Source organism: Rhinoderma darwinii, chromosome 1 (genome assembly GCF_050947455.1).
Source record: "Rhinoderma darwinii isolate aRhiDar2 chromosome 1, aRhiDar2.hap1, whole genome shotgun sequence".
NCBI classification, from domain to species: domain Eukaryota; kingdom Metazoa; phylum Chordata; class Amphibia; order Anura; family Rhinodermatidae; genus Rhinoderma; species Rhinoderma darwinii.
The window spans coordinates 134,619,079-134,632,183 of record NC_134687.1 but is presented as its reverse complement, the minus strand read 5'-3'; the positions used below and the strand labels follow the sequence as shown (position 1 = coordinate 134,632,183).

Here is a 13,105-nt window from a genome sequence, read left to right as displayed (position 1 = left end):
TTTTATTTATTTATTGTTGTTTTTTTTCTGATTTTTACGTAATGCCATAAAGTAAATGTATTTAATAAATATCGTAGAAACACCACATGTCGTATGTGATGCGAGGCAATGCAGGTAAGCTGAGGCGGCTCTGACAGAAACGGCTTCTCTGCGCGGCTCCTGAGGGAAGAAGGCGGGACAGGACGCTGGGAGGGATAGCAGGACGACGCTGACAGCGAGGGGCGGAGGACAAGGAGGAGGGGGAAAGAAAAGGAGAAGGAGGGAGAAAGAAACAGAGATTCACAGTTTGGGAGAAAAAAAAAAGAAACATGTATCTCTACCGTAATCTATCCCGTGCGATATCACAAGAAGACGGGACATAGCGCGGCTCCCCCCGTCCGGGACTATTGCACTGCTCCTATTCCATACACTAGACAAGGGGAGAGACCCGTTCACTGTTATTCAGGGGGAAACTTGTGGCCGAAGGAAGAAGAAGACGAAGCGGAAGAGACCGCCCGACCGCCCAGCGACTCCTGCCGGGGAAAGGGGCGCAGGAGAGGAGGGCGGAGAACGTTCCACTCCTCTAACCCCGGATCCTTCTCCCATTGCCAGTACTAATAAGAGCGGGGGTAAAAGTTTTCCTGAAGTTTCCCTGTATACGGTAGTTTGCGGGGTGAGGAGGAGGCTGCGGGAGTCCGGAGCCTGTGTCCATCAGGAGGGAGCACACTGAGGAGAACCATGATGATGAGCTCTGGAGGTGGCGGAGGAGCGGGAGGCGGCGGCGAGGTGGTGTGCTCGGGCTGGCTCCGTAAATCCCCGCCGGAGAAAAAGTTAAAGCGCTTTGTAAGTGTGGTGCACTGTGTGACGGGAGTTGTTGTGGAGAGGAGGGAGTGGGCCTCAGAGTGCTCGGCTGCAGCCCGTCCTATGGAAGTAGCTGCAGAACGGGGGTGCCACCATCTCCGGGTGCCTGGCTATAGGGTCTGCAACCTGTGGCTCTCTAACTATTGTGAAACTACAACTCCCAGCATGCACGGAGTTTCACAACAGCTGGAAAGCCACAGGTTTACCAGCTGTAGCACTGCCCTGTGGCACTGGATCTGCTGGCTCATGCTGTGTGGAGTTACGTGCTGTTCATACAAGTCTTGCTGGCTCATATACGTTGCACATAAAGATTCTTCCAGAGATCGTTAGATCAATAATGTTTTAATCGGCTGCTTTCCGTGGGGCTGATCATTCCCCACTTGGTCGATTTTGAGGCATATCCTGTTTCCTAGGACTTTCACCCTACTGTTTAAATGGGTGACTGCGGTGTATGTTGGCACTATGTAAATAATGATTAGTATTAGTTGAACATCACATAAGAGGGTTTTATGTACAATGATATCAATGACTAGTATCGGCTGAAGGGTCTTGTGGGGCTGATTATCTGTTTTATGTTACCAACTTTTATTATTATTATAATAATAACAAAAAAATAAGAAGAGTCTATGGCTAGCTCTAGGCTCTGTTCACACTTGCATTCGTTCTGTGGTGTCAGGTTTTTTTTTTTGGGAATGTACTAGGCTACACTACTCTATCCAGGAAATAAATGGTAACCTGATGGATCCATTATAAATCCTGGAAAAAATCAGGATGCCAGTGAGCACAGAGCCTTGTGAGTGGATGAGTGTTCATCATGGTATTTGTTGTTAATAATTATAATTATATTATTACTATGGAATGTAAGATTATTATCATTCCATTATCATATGAGCATGTATGTGTATGGCCCAGTTCAGAATTTTTCATTTTGATGCAGTTATTTGCAGACTAGTATGAATGGCGCGCTATTCTGCCCCTAGTGAAGTGTGTACCAGATTAATCAATATGCTGCCTGCTAAGAACTGTCAGGCTGGACCTGGTGTTGTGATGTAACCCCCCCCCCCCCTGGGTCCCCATTCTCTGCTATTTTAGTGCGACTATGACATGATCAGATTGTAACCTGCTATTTCCTAGCCGTGCAGCGTTAGCTCTGGATTGTGTACATTGTGTGACCTATTTCATTCTTATTGGTGTGATTGTAGCCCATCTAAGTGCATTTATGTAACTTGTAAGTTGCTCAGCTACTTTTATGTAACATGGTATAAAGTTGATTCCCAGTAGGACAGTCTATGGATACAGCAGAAACCAGTCATAGCCTCTTATAAGACATTAATTGCATCAAATAATGTGCATTTCTTACAGGATTTTGTATTGATCGCTCTCTAGCACCAAGTGCCCCAAATAGAACTGTGAACCCTGCATTCCATTCTGCATTCCAGTCGGGATAGATGCCACCTCTGTAGGGGGTGGGGTGTGGTGGTATCTGTGCCAGTTGTTGTTACTGGAGGGCGGGAGGTAACAGTGCTTGTGTTTGTAATGTGCGCTGCTTGTTATTCAGAGCTAAGAGTTCTATTTCAAAACAGTCTGCGCCTGTGATAGTAGCCTGAGTGGGGATGTGTGGGAATGCTGGCTGGCAGCGTCGTCGGGAGGCTTCACGTAGCACTGACTGTTTGCTGAGAGGGCATATTCCTGCTCATAGTGGAAAGGCACTACGTAGTAATAAAAGATATATAATATATATATATATATATATATATATATATATATATATATATATATATAGTACTTTTTTATTTTTTCTTCCTTTCCCTTTTGGTTTGTGAATATTCTCGAGCATTCCATAGATCTAATCACTTTTAAAGTTGCAATAGATCAATACATGCCATTCACCATGATGGGAGTGATCTGTCTGATTTATTGTTTACAATGATCCATTATTCTGCATTCTACAGTTTGATGTTGACCATATCCTAGTAGAATAGGAACTACAACATCTTGACTAACCTAATCTTTGGTTTACATATGAAAAACGAGGATTTTTTTTCACTGAAATAGATAACACTGAAGCTCAAAGAGGCTGTGTCACCACATTATAAGTTCACTATATTGTACATGATGTGATCGGCGCTGTAATGTAGATTACAGCAGTGGTTTTTATTTAGAAAAACGATCATTTTTGACAGTTATGACCTATTTTAGCTTTATGCTAATGAGTTTCTCAATGGACAACTGGGCGTGTTTTACTATATGACCAAGTGGGCGTTGTACAGAGGAGTGTATGACGCTGACCAATCAGTGACCAATCAGCGTCATACACTTTTCTCCATTCATTTACACTGCAGATCGCGATATAGCTATATCGCTATGTGCAGCCACATAAACACACTATAACGTTACTGCAGTGTCCAGACAATGAATATACATTACCTCCAGCCAGGACGTGATGTTTATTCAGAATCCTGATACTTCGCTAACACAATGCCGACACTACAGCACAGAAAGCGTAATCTCGTTTGAAATGACGGTTTACAGTGTAATCTCGCGAGATTACGCTTGCTGGTGCTGTAGTGTCGGGAGTGTTAGCGAAGTGTCAGGATTCTGAATGATCGTTTTTCTAAATAAAAAAAAGCTGCTGTAATCTACATTACAGTGCCGATCACATCATGTACAATATAGGGCACTTATAATGTGGTGACAGAGACTCTTTAAGGGGGTTGTCCAATGCAAAGGAAAAACTATTTATTATTTTGCTTTTCTAGGAAGAAGCTTTGTAATATACTTTCTCCATCCAACGTGCACAGGATCGCAGGTCTTCAGTCTTTGTTGGATGGACCTGGAAGTTTGGAGCTGCTGTTCTTGGGGTGATGCGTCAACACATGCTCCAGAGGAAGGAACCCTTCCCCCTCTCTTTGTGTTGATGACACAGATGAAGGGGCTGGCTGAATTAATCAACTGAGCAAGCCCTCTTCTCGGTCTTTCAAACAGCCGTGATGGTAGAGGGGCTTAGCTGACGAATTCAGGCAGCCAGCCCCTTCAACTGCGTCATCGACGCAGAGAGAAGGGAGCTCATTTCTCCCGGAGCCTGTGTCGACGCGTCACCGCAAGACCGTCAGCTCCGAACTAATGGGTCCACACGACAAGGACCGAAAACCTGCGAGCCGTGGAGGTTAGAAAAAGAAAGTATATTACAAAGTGCTTTCATTAAAAAATGCTAAATAATAATTTTTCTTTTCGTTGGACAACCCTTTTAAAGTGTATACTAATAGGGCATAAGGACAGGGCTTTGCTTGACAAATCCCCTCTAAGGCGCTGTTTGGTTTATTTCTATTGCAAATAAAGATTGGAATAAGAAATCAATGTGCTTTTACTATATTTCCTGCACTCTTTCCTTGTTCGTGTGTGCAGCCATGATTCTGGCTAGTTTTGTTTTCTTCCATTGTTGCCGCAGTCCCTGAGATCTCCTCTCAGAGACCAAAGTAAAAAGAATGTTCGGGACTATTCAGACTTGTGATGTTCACGTCCGGGTGTTGTCGAGTGTATAACTGACAGCACGTGGACTGAACACTGACTCATTAAAGTCATGTGGGCTCATTCACATGTCTGATTTTTCGCACAAACTATCGGTCTGTACAGAGAAAATCGCAGAATGCACTAGTTTGGTCCAATTTGCATGTTAGACTGGCCCATTTTAAAGGGAACGTATAACCTTTTATACACATTTGAGTCACGTTATTATGACCACCTCCTACTTCTGACGTCGGCAGCGCGTAGCCCATGAAGAAAGTGATGTCGTGGGCTGGCTTGGTGGGTATATAAGGTTTGCGATAGGCTGTCGGAACACACATCACTCGTTGTTGCCAAGGGTTCAAGGGGCAATATATCAGCGTTGCAAAAAAAAAGGATGATTGGCTTTTGGGCTAAGGGTGGCAGTATTTATCAACTGTGAACTGTTCGCGTGCTGCTGTGGTGAAAGTGTATCGTGAGTGGACAAATGGCACCATTGGAAATAACCGACTTGGAAACTGCGGAGCACCACGTGCCACCACGTGCCATTTAATGTTGGCTACGAAGGTGCGCGATGGCCAAACGACACGCTATGGTGGAACAGCCCACCGTGAAATTCAACCAGGGGGCTACCAGACGTGTGCCTAAAACAGTTCAGCAAACCCTACTGTGTATGGGGCTCCGAAACAGACGGATGGTCACTGCTCCTATGCTAACAAAAGTGCATTGGAAAAAAGGCTTCAATGTGCACAACTGTATCGGAATTGGACCACAGATTATTGGCAAAGGGTTGCCTTCTCCGATGAGTCGCGTTTTCTGCTTCATCAAATGGATGGCGTGTCAGGCGAGAAACATCAGAACAATCACCCTGCAACCGTTGCTGGAAGTACACAAGCTGGTGGTGGCAGAGTTATGGTCTAGGGAAGTTTTTCATGGCATTCTCTGGGCCCACTCATCCATGTGGAATGCACTGTGAACCGATTTGGGTATGAATCCATTGTTGCAGATCACGTCCACCTAGGGCTGGGCGATTTTGTCAAAAAATAAATTCTAGATTTTTATTTTTTTTCAATGAGTGATTTTCGATTTGAATCTCTATTTTCTTAATACTATTAACCCCTTTAGGACGCAGCCTGTTTTGGCCTTGTGGACACAGATGATTTTTTTTCAAATCTGACATGTCGCTTTATGTGGTAATAACTTTGGCATGTTTTAACCTATCCTAGCACTTCTGATATTTTCTCGTGTGACATTGTTCTTTGTTAGTGAGAAAAATTTGTTCGATTTAAATTCAATATTTATTTGTGAAAAACATCACATTTTAGCGAAAATTAGCAAAAATTAGCATTTTTCTAAATTTAAAGAGGCTCTGTCACCAGATTTTGCAACCCCTATCTGCTATTGCAGCAGATAGGCGCTGCAATGGAGATTACAGTAACGTTTTTATTTTTAAAAAACGAGCATTTTTGGTCAAGTTATGACCATTTTTGTAGTTATGCAAATGAGGCTTGCAAAAGTCCAAGTGGGTGTGTTTAAAAGTAAAAGTCCAAGTGGGTGTGTATTATGTGCGTACATCGGGGTTGTTTTTAATACTTTTACTAGCTGGGCGTTCTGATGAGAAGTATCATCCACTTCTCTTCAGAACGCCCAGCTTCTGGCAGTGCAGATCTGTGACGTCACTCACAGGTCCTGCATCGTGTCAGACGAGCGAGGACACCGGCACCAGAGGCTACAGTTGATTCTGCAGCAGCATCGGCGTTTGCAGGTAAGTAGCTACATCGACTTACCTGCAAACGCTGATGCTGCTGCAGAATCAACTGTAGCCTCTGGTGCCGGTGTGTCCTCGCTCGTCTGACACGATGCAGGACCTGTGAGTGACGACACAGCGTGATCTCTCGAGAACACGGCTGTGTCTGCACTGCCAGAAGCTGGGCGTTCTGAAGAGAAGTGGATGATGCTTCTCGTCACAACGCCCAGCTAGTAAAAGTATTAAACACGCCCCGATGTACGCACATAATACACGCCCAGTTGTACTTTTACTTTTAAACACACCCACTTGGACTTTTGCAAACCTCATTTGCAGAACTACAAAAATGGTCATAACTTGGCCAAAAATGCTTGTTTTTTAAAAATAAAAACGTTACTGTAATCTACATTGCAGCGCCGATCTGCTGCAATAGCAGATAGGGCTTGCAAAATCTGGTGACAGAGCCTCTTTAAATGTATCTGCTTGTAAAACAGTAATAGTAATACCACACAAAATAGTTACTAGTTAACATCCCCCATATGTCTACTTTATGTTTGCATCGTTTTTTCACGTCCTTTTATTTTTCTAGGAGGCTATAAGGCTTAGCCCTTTTGAAATTTTCTTGAAAATGTGAGAAATTGCTGCTAAAGTTCTAAGCCTTGTAACGTCCTAGAAAAATAAAAGGACGTGAAAAAAAACCTATGCAAACAAAGTAGACATATGGGAAATGTTAACTAGTAACTATTTTGACTGGTTTTACAAGTAGATACATTTAAATTTAGAAAAATGCTAATTTTTTCAGGGACCAGTTCAGTTGTGAAGTGGCTTTGAGGGCCTTGTATATTAGAACCCTTTAGGTGTTTCACAGGCATTAAAGCAAAGTAGGGGTGAAATGTACAAATTAATAATTTTTTTTTTCTGAAATTCATGAAATTTTTTCTTTCTGTAACAGAGACGGTTTTACCAGAGAAACACAACTCCATATTTATTGCCCAAATTCTGCAGTCTTTAGAAATATCCCACATCTGGCCCTAGTGTGCTAATGGACTGAAGCACCGGCCTCAGAAGCAAAGGAGCACCTAGAGAATTTTGGGGCCTCCCTTGTTTTAGGAATATATTTTAGGCACCGTGTCCGGTTTGAAGAGGTCTTGTGGTGTCTAAACAATCGCAACCCCCCCCCCCCCCCCCCCAAAAGTGAACCCATTTTGGAAACTACACCCCTCAAGGTGTTTTTCTAGGGGTATAGTCCGCATTTTGACCCCACTTTTTTTTTTTTTTCAGAATTTATTGGAATTAGTCTGTAAAGATGAAAATCTACTTTTTTTTTTTTTATGCTAAATTTCCTTTTTACAAAAAGCACCCCAACATTTGTAAAGCAATTTCTCCCAATTACAGCAATACCCCATATGTGGTCATAAACTGATGTATGGACCCACAGCAGGGCTCAGAAGGGAAGGAGCACCATTTGGATTTTGCAGCGCAGATTTTTCTGGAATGGCTTTCAGTGCCATGTCACGTTTGCAACGACCTGGAGGGATTAAAACAGTGGAAACCCCCCAAAAGTGACCCAATTTTGGAAGCTACACCCCTCAAGGAATTTTTCTAGGTGTATAGTTAGAATTTTGACCCCACAGGTTTTTTTGTAGAATTTAGTGGAATTATGCCGTGAAAATAAATATCATCATTTTTGTCCACTAAAATGTTTTTTTTTAAAATTTTCACAAGGGATAAAAGCGAGAAACCACACCAACATTTAAAAAGCAATTTCTCCCGAGTACGGCAATACCCCGTATGTGGTCATAAATGTTTTATATTAGAAATGAACCCTTTCAGGACTCTTCCTTTTTTTTTTTTGCTGCTTCGTTTTTCACTCCCCGCCCTCCAAGAGCCATAACTTTTTTGAATTTTTCTATGAATAGAGCGGTGTGAGGGCTTATTTATTGCAGGAGGAGTTGTAATTTCTATTGACACCATTTAATGTACTGGAAAACAGAATTTTTTTTTTTACTTGCGGGCTGAAATTGGAAAAAAATGATTCTTCCATTGTTTTTGGGGTTTCGTTTATACGTCTTTCACCGCCCGGTAAAAATGACAATTTAATTTTATTCTGCGTCTCAATACGATTACGGTGATGCCAAATTTATATACCGTATTATTCGGACTATAAGACGCAGTTTTTAGCAAGAAAAAAATAGTGCTAATAAAAACTAAAGCTCGTCCCACAAAAAATAAGCCCTCACACCGCTGAAACGATGAAAAAATATAAGTTATGGCTGGTTATGTGGTGAAATCGAACAAATTATTTGTTTTTTTTAACCAGTAAAATATGAGCATTTTTTCCTATTTTCTGTTGTCTAAAACCTGGGTGCGTCTTAGGGGGGATTCACACGAGCGTGTATTCGGTCCGTGCGGGCTGCGTGGTTTTCACGCGGCACGCATGGACCAATACAAGTCTATGGGGCAGTACAGACAGTCCGTGCTTTTTGCGCAGCGTTTGTCTGCTGCGCAAAAAGCGCGACAGGTTCAATAACTCTGCGTATTTCGCGCATCACGCACCCATTGAAGTCAATGGGTGCGTGAAAATCACGCGCACCACACGGAAGCACTTCCGTGGGACGAGCGTGATTCGCGCAACAGCAGTGAAAAGGATGAATGAAAACAGAAAAGCACCACGTGCTTTTCTGTTTCCAAGCATCCAAACGGAGTGTCTTTGCGAGGAGCGAACCCCGACAACCGAGGCAAACTTCACCGGGTTCGGCCAAACTCGTTTTGGCCGAACCCGGCAAAAAAATTTCCGGTCCGCGACGTCGGGAGAGATTCACTGTGCATGGTGCTGAAAGAGTTAAACTGTTTCAGCACCATGGACAGTGACTTGCGATCCCAAAATACATGAACCTGTAAAAAAAACGAAGTTCTAACTTACCGATTACTCCTGTCTCCTTCCTGCAGTCCGACCTCCCCGGGATGACACTTCAGTTCAAGTGACAGCTCCAGCCAATCACAGGCCAAGCACAGGCTGCAGCCAATCACAGGCTGCAGCGGTCACTTGGACTGCCGCGTCATCCAGGGAGGTGGGGCCCGATGTCAAGAGAGGCGCGTCACCAAGGACGCGTCACCAAGGACGCGTCACCAAGGCAACGGCCGGGAAGTTCTCGGTAAGTAGGAACTTTATCTTTTTTTTTTTACAGGTTTTTCGCTGTTGTGTTCGGCATTCACTGTCGAGGGTGCTGAAAGAGTTAGCTCTTTCAGCACCTTGGACAGTGACGGGCGTCGACAAGCCTCATCTCTATGATGCCGGCTGCGCGAAAATCACGCAGCCGCGCATCAGACACGCATGACACACGCAGCTGTCAAATGGTTTTTGCGCTCGCAAAACGCCGCGTTGTTTGCGCGCGCAAAAACGCAACGCTCGTGTGAATCTCCCCTTATAGTCAGAAAAATACGGTAGTTTTTATTTTTAATTTTTTTTTTGTAAGGGCTTGTTTTTTTCGGGACGGTTGTTAGTACCAATAAAATATTATGGGGTACGTGTTTTTTTTGTTTTTTTTTTGCTCACTATGTTCTATATATTGGGAGGGGTGGTGACCACAAAATGGCATAGTTTTTCATTTGTTTTTTTTTGTGGTGTTCACCGTGCAGGAAAAATAACGTTATGGTTTTATACTTTGGGTCGTAACGAATGTGGTGATACCAAATGTGTGTACTTTTAACGGTTTCATTTTTTTCCTTTAATAAAAGAGTTATTATAGGAAAAAAACGTATTTTTACACTTATATAAAAAAAATAATATTAACTTTTGACATATTTCATATTTTTATTTATAAAAAAGTGTCTTGTGCAACTTTCAAAATAGTTTTTTACTCTCAGATACAGCTGCTTTGTATCCTGTATACAGAGCAGCTGTATCTAGCGCTGAAACATTTATTCGTCAGATCAGTGGGACTGACGAGTTCAGTGACAGTGGGTCCTGCAGGATCGAGCTGTTAACGATCACATCTAAGTTCTTTTTTTATTCAAAGTCGCGTTCTTCGCTGCGTTTTTAACGGCCGTTTTTGGAGCTGTTTTTCTATAGAGTATATGAAAAACGGCTTGGAAAACGGCCGCGTAAAAAACGCCCAGTAAGAACAGAATGCAGTTTTTCCCATTGAAATCAATGGGCAGATGTTTGGATGTGTTCTGCTTCCGATTTTTCAGCCGTTGTTAGGGTATGTTCACACGAGGGCGTCCGTAACGGCTGAAATTACGGGGATGTTTCAGCCTGAAAACATCCCCGTAATTTCAGCCGTAACGGCATGTGCAGGCGCTTGAACGCCGCGTCCATTACGGACGTAATTGGCGCTGCTTTTCATTGGAGTCAATGAATAACGGCTCCAATTACGGCCAAAGAAGTGACAGGTCACTTCTTTGACGCAGGCGTCTATTTACGCGCCGTCATTTGACAGCGGCGCGTAAATTACGCCTCGTGTGAACAGACAAACGTCTGCCCATTGCTTTCAATGGGCAGATGTTTGTCAGCGCTATTGAGGCGCTATTTTCGGACGTAATTCGGGGCAAAAACGCCCGAATTACGTCCGTAATTAGTGCGTGTGAACATACCCTTAAAGAGGCTCTGTCAACACCTTTATAAGTGGCCTATATTGTACATAATGTGATCGGCGCTGTAATGTAGATTACAGCAGTGTTATGTAGAAAAACTATCAATTTTGACGGAGTTATGACCTATTTTAGAATTATGCTAATGAATTTCTTCATGCCCAAATGGGCGTGTTTTTACTTTTTGACCAAGTGGGCGTTGTGGAGAGAAGTGTATGATGCTGACCAATCGGCGTCATACGCTTCTCTCCATTCATTTATTCAGCACATAGTGATCTTGCTAGATCATGATGTGCTGTTACTTAGGCTGAATTCACACGAGCGTGTGCGTTTTGCGCGCGCAAAAGGTCCACAAAAGCTCCGTGTGTCATGAGCATATGATGCGTGGCTGCGTGATTTTCGCGCAGCCGCCATCATTATGACACTCTGTTTTTATGTTTGTAAACAGAAAAGCACGTGGTGCTTTTCTTTTTTCATTTATAGTTTTGACTACTGTAGCGCGCATAACGCGTGGCACACGGAAGTGCGTCCGTGTGCCGTGCGCGGTTTTCACGCACCCATTGACTTCAATGGGTGCCTGATGCGCAAAAAACTGGCAAATATAGGACATGTTGTGAGTTTTACGCAGACATACATACGCTGCGTGAAGATCACTGACAGTCTGAACGGCCCCATTGACTAACATAGGTCTGTGCGGAAATCACGCGCGTAGCACGGACGTATTATACGTTCGTCTGAATAAGCCCTTACTCACACATTAACGTTACTGAAGTGTCTTGACAGTGAATAGACATCGCTTCCAGCCAGGACAGGGTGTCTATTCACAATCCCGACACTTCGGCAACATTTGTGTGGGACATAATGACAGCAAGCGTGATCTCGCGAGAGCATGCTGTGTGAGTAAGTCACACAAACGTTACCGAAGTGTTGTAATTGTGAATTTAACTTTCCATTGAATCCCGCAACAAATGAGCAGCGTTTACGCAAATGTGAATTTGACGGAATCAATACCATAGTCTACTGCGCTATTGATTCCATCAAAACGACGGAACCCTTACACAACAGGAACAAACGGAAACCATTTGCACTGTAGCCGTCACCATTGAAATCAATGGTATGCAAACCGAAACCTATGGTTCCGTTTGTTTGTTTGGATTCCGTTCATGGGTTCCCCTGAAAGCTCGGACCAACCCCATGAACGGAGTCCCGACGCAGATGTGAACGAAGCCTGAGGACGCATTTTAGTTTGGACCTTTAACTCTTTTGAGACCAAGCTATTTTTTGCTTTTTTGTTTTTCACTCTCTGCCTTCCAAGAGCCATAACTTTTTTTTATTCCCCCCCCCCCCCCATCAATGGAGTGGTGTGAGAACTTAGTACTTGTGGGGTGAAATTGGAAAAAACTGCGATTCCTCCATTTGTTTTTTGGGTTTCTTTTTTGCGGCTTAAACTGTGCGATAAAAATTGCAACTTAACTTTATTCTACGGTTTAAGACTATTATGGTGATACCAAATTTGCATAGGGGTTTTTTTTTATTTTTATATTTTACTACTTTTACAAAGACAACTCTTTGTTAAAGAAAAAAATTGTTTTGTTCCACCACGTCAGTCATAATATTATTTTTTTTTCCGTTGATTTGATCGGTGCGACTGCTTATTATTTGCGGTTTTCATTGGTACCATTTTATTTTTGGTACATAACACTTTTTGATCGCTTTTATATAAGAATTATTTTTTCCACTACCAAAAACTGAAAACGTTTTTTTTTTTTTTTAGGTCCCTGGGATGCAATGACAACCATCAGCCCCCCATGATAGTGTCGTGGGGGGGGGGGAATTAGCTGTCAAAGGGGGGCGCCCCCTCTTTTGCTAACGGCTTAGATACCGCGATCGCTATTGACCGCAGATTTTAAGTGGTTAAATAGCCAGGAACAGAGCGATCGCTGTTACTGACCAAGTCCAGGGTGTCAGCTGTAATACTCAGCTGACACCCGCAGTGTATGGAGCCGGCTCTGCGCTTGAACCCGCTCCATACTTCACCCCCTGCACCAGGACATGCAGTTATGTTCAGGTGCGCAAAGGGGTTAAAGACGTAGCAATTTTTTTCCAGTTCATCTCGGCATTCTGAAAACCATAACTTTTTAGCTTTTCCGCTAACGTAGCCGTAGGAACGCTTGTTTTTTGCGGGACGAGTTTTATTTTTTAATGGCACCATTTTGGGCTACATGTAATTTATTGAATAACATTTTTATCAAGTCCTTAACGATCGCCCAGCGTCTTTTGACGGCAGGCGGTACATGTCCTCCGTCTACAGCGACATCTTTTGGCGTCGCTGTAGAAGAGGCTGATGAGCGGTCATCCTCTAAGCAGGAGCTGTAACTTACAGCTCCTGACCTCCGAGCAGCCTGCTACATACAGCTAGGG

The 13,105-nt window shown here is 43.3% G+C and overlaps 1 protein-coding gene across 2 annotated transcripts in view; it reads left to right on the top strand.

Moving 5' to 3' along the window:
• Positions 1–221: 221 nt before the first annotated feature.
• Positions 222–13,105, top strand: part of GAB1 (GRB2 associated binding protein 1) — a 128,963-nt gene continuing 116,079 nt past the window's right edge. For both annotated transcript variants that reach the window (XM_075860405.1, XM_075860404.1), the window contains exon 1: positions 222–822. In XM_075860405.1, coding sequence (XP_075716520.1) covers positions 718–822 — 105 coding nt within the window. In that variant the 5' untranslated portion in view covers positions 222–717. The remainder of the gene's footprint in view (positions 823–13,105) is intronic.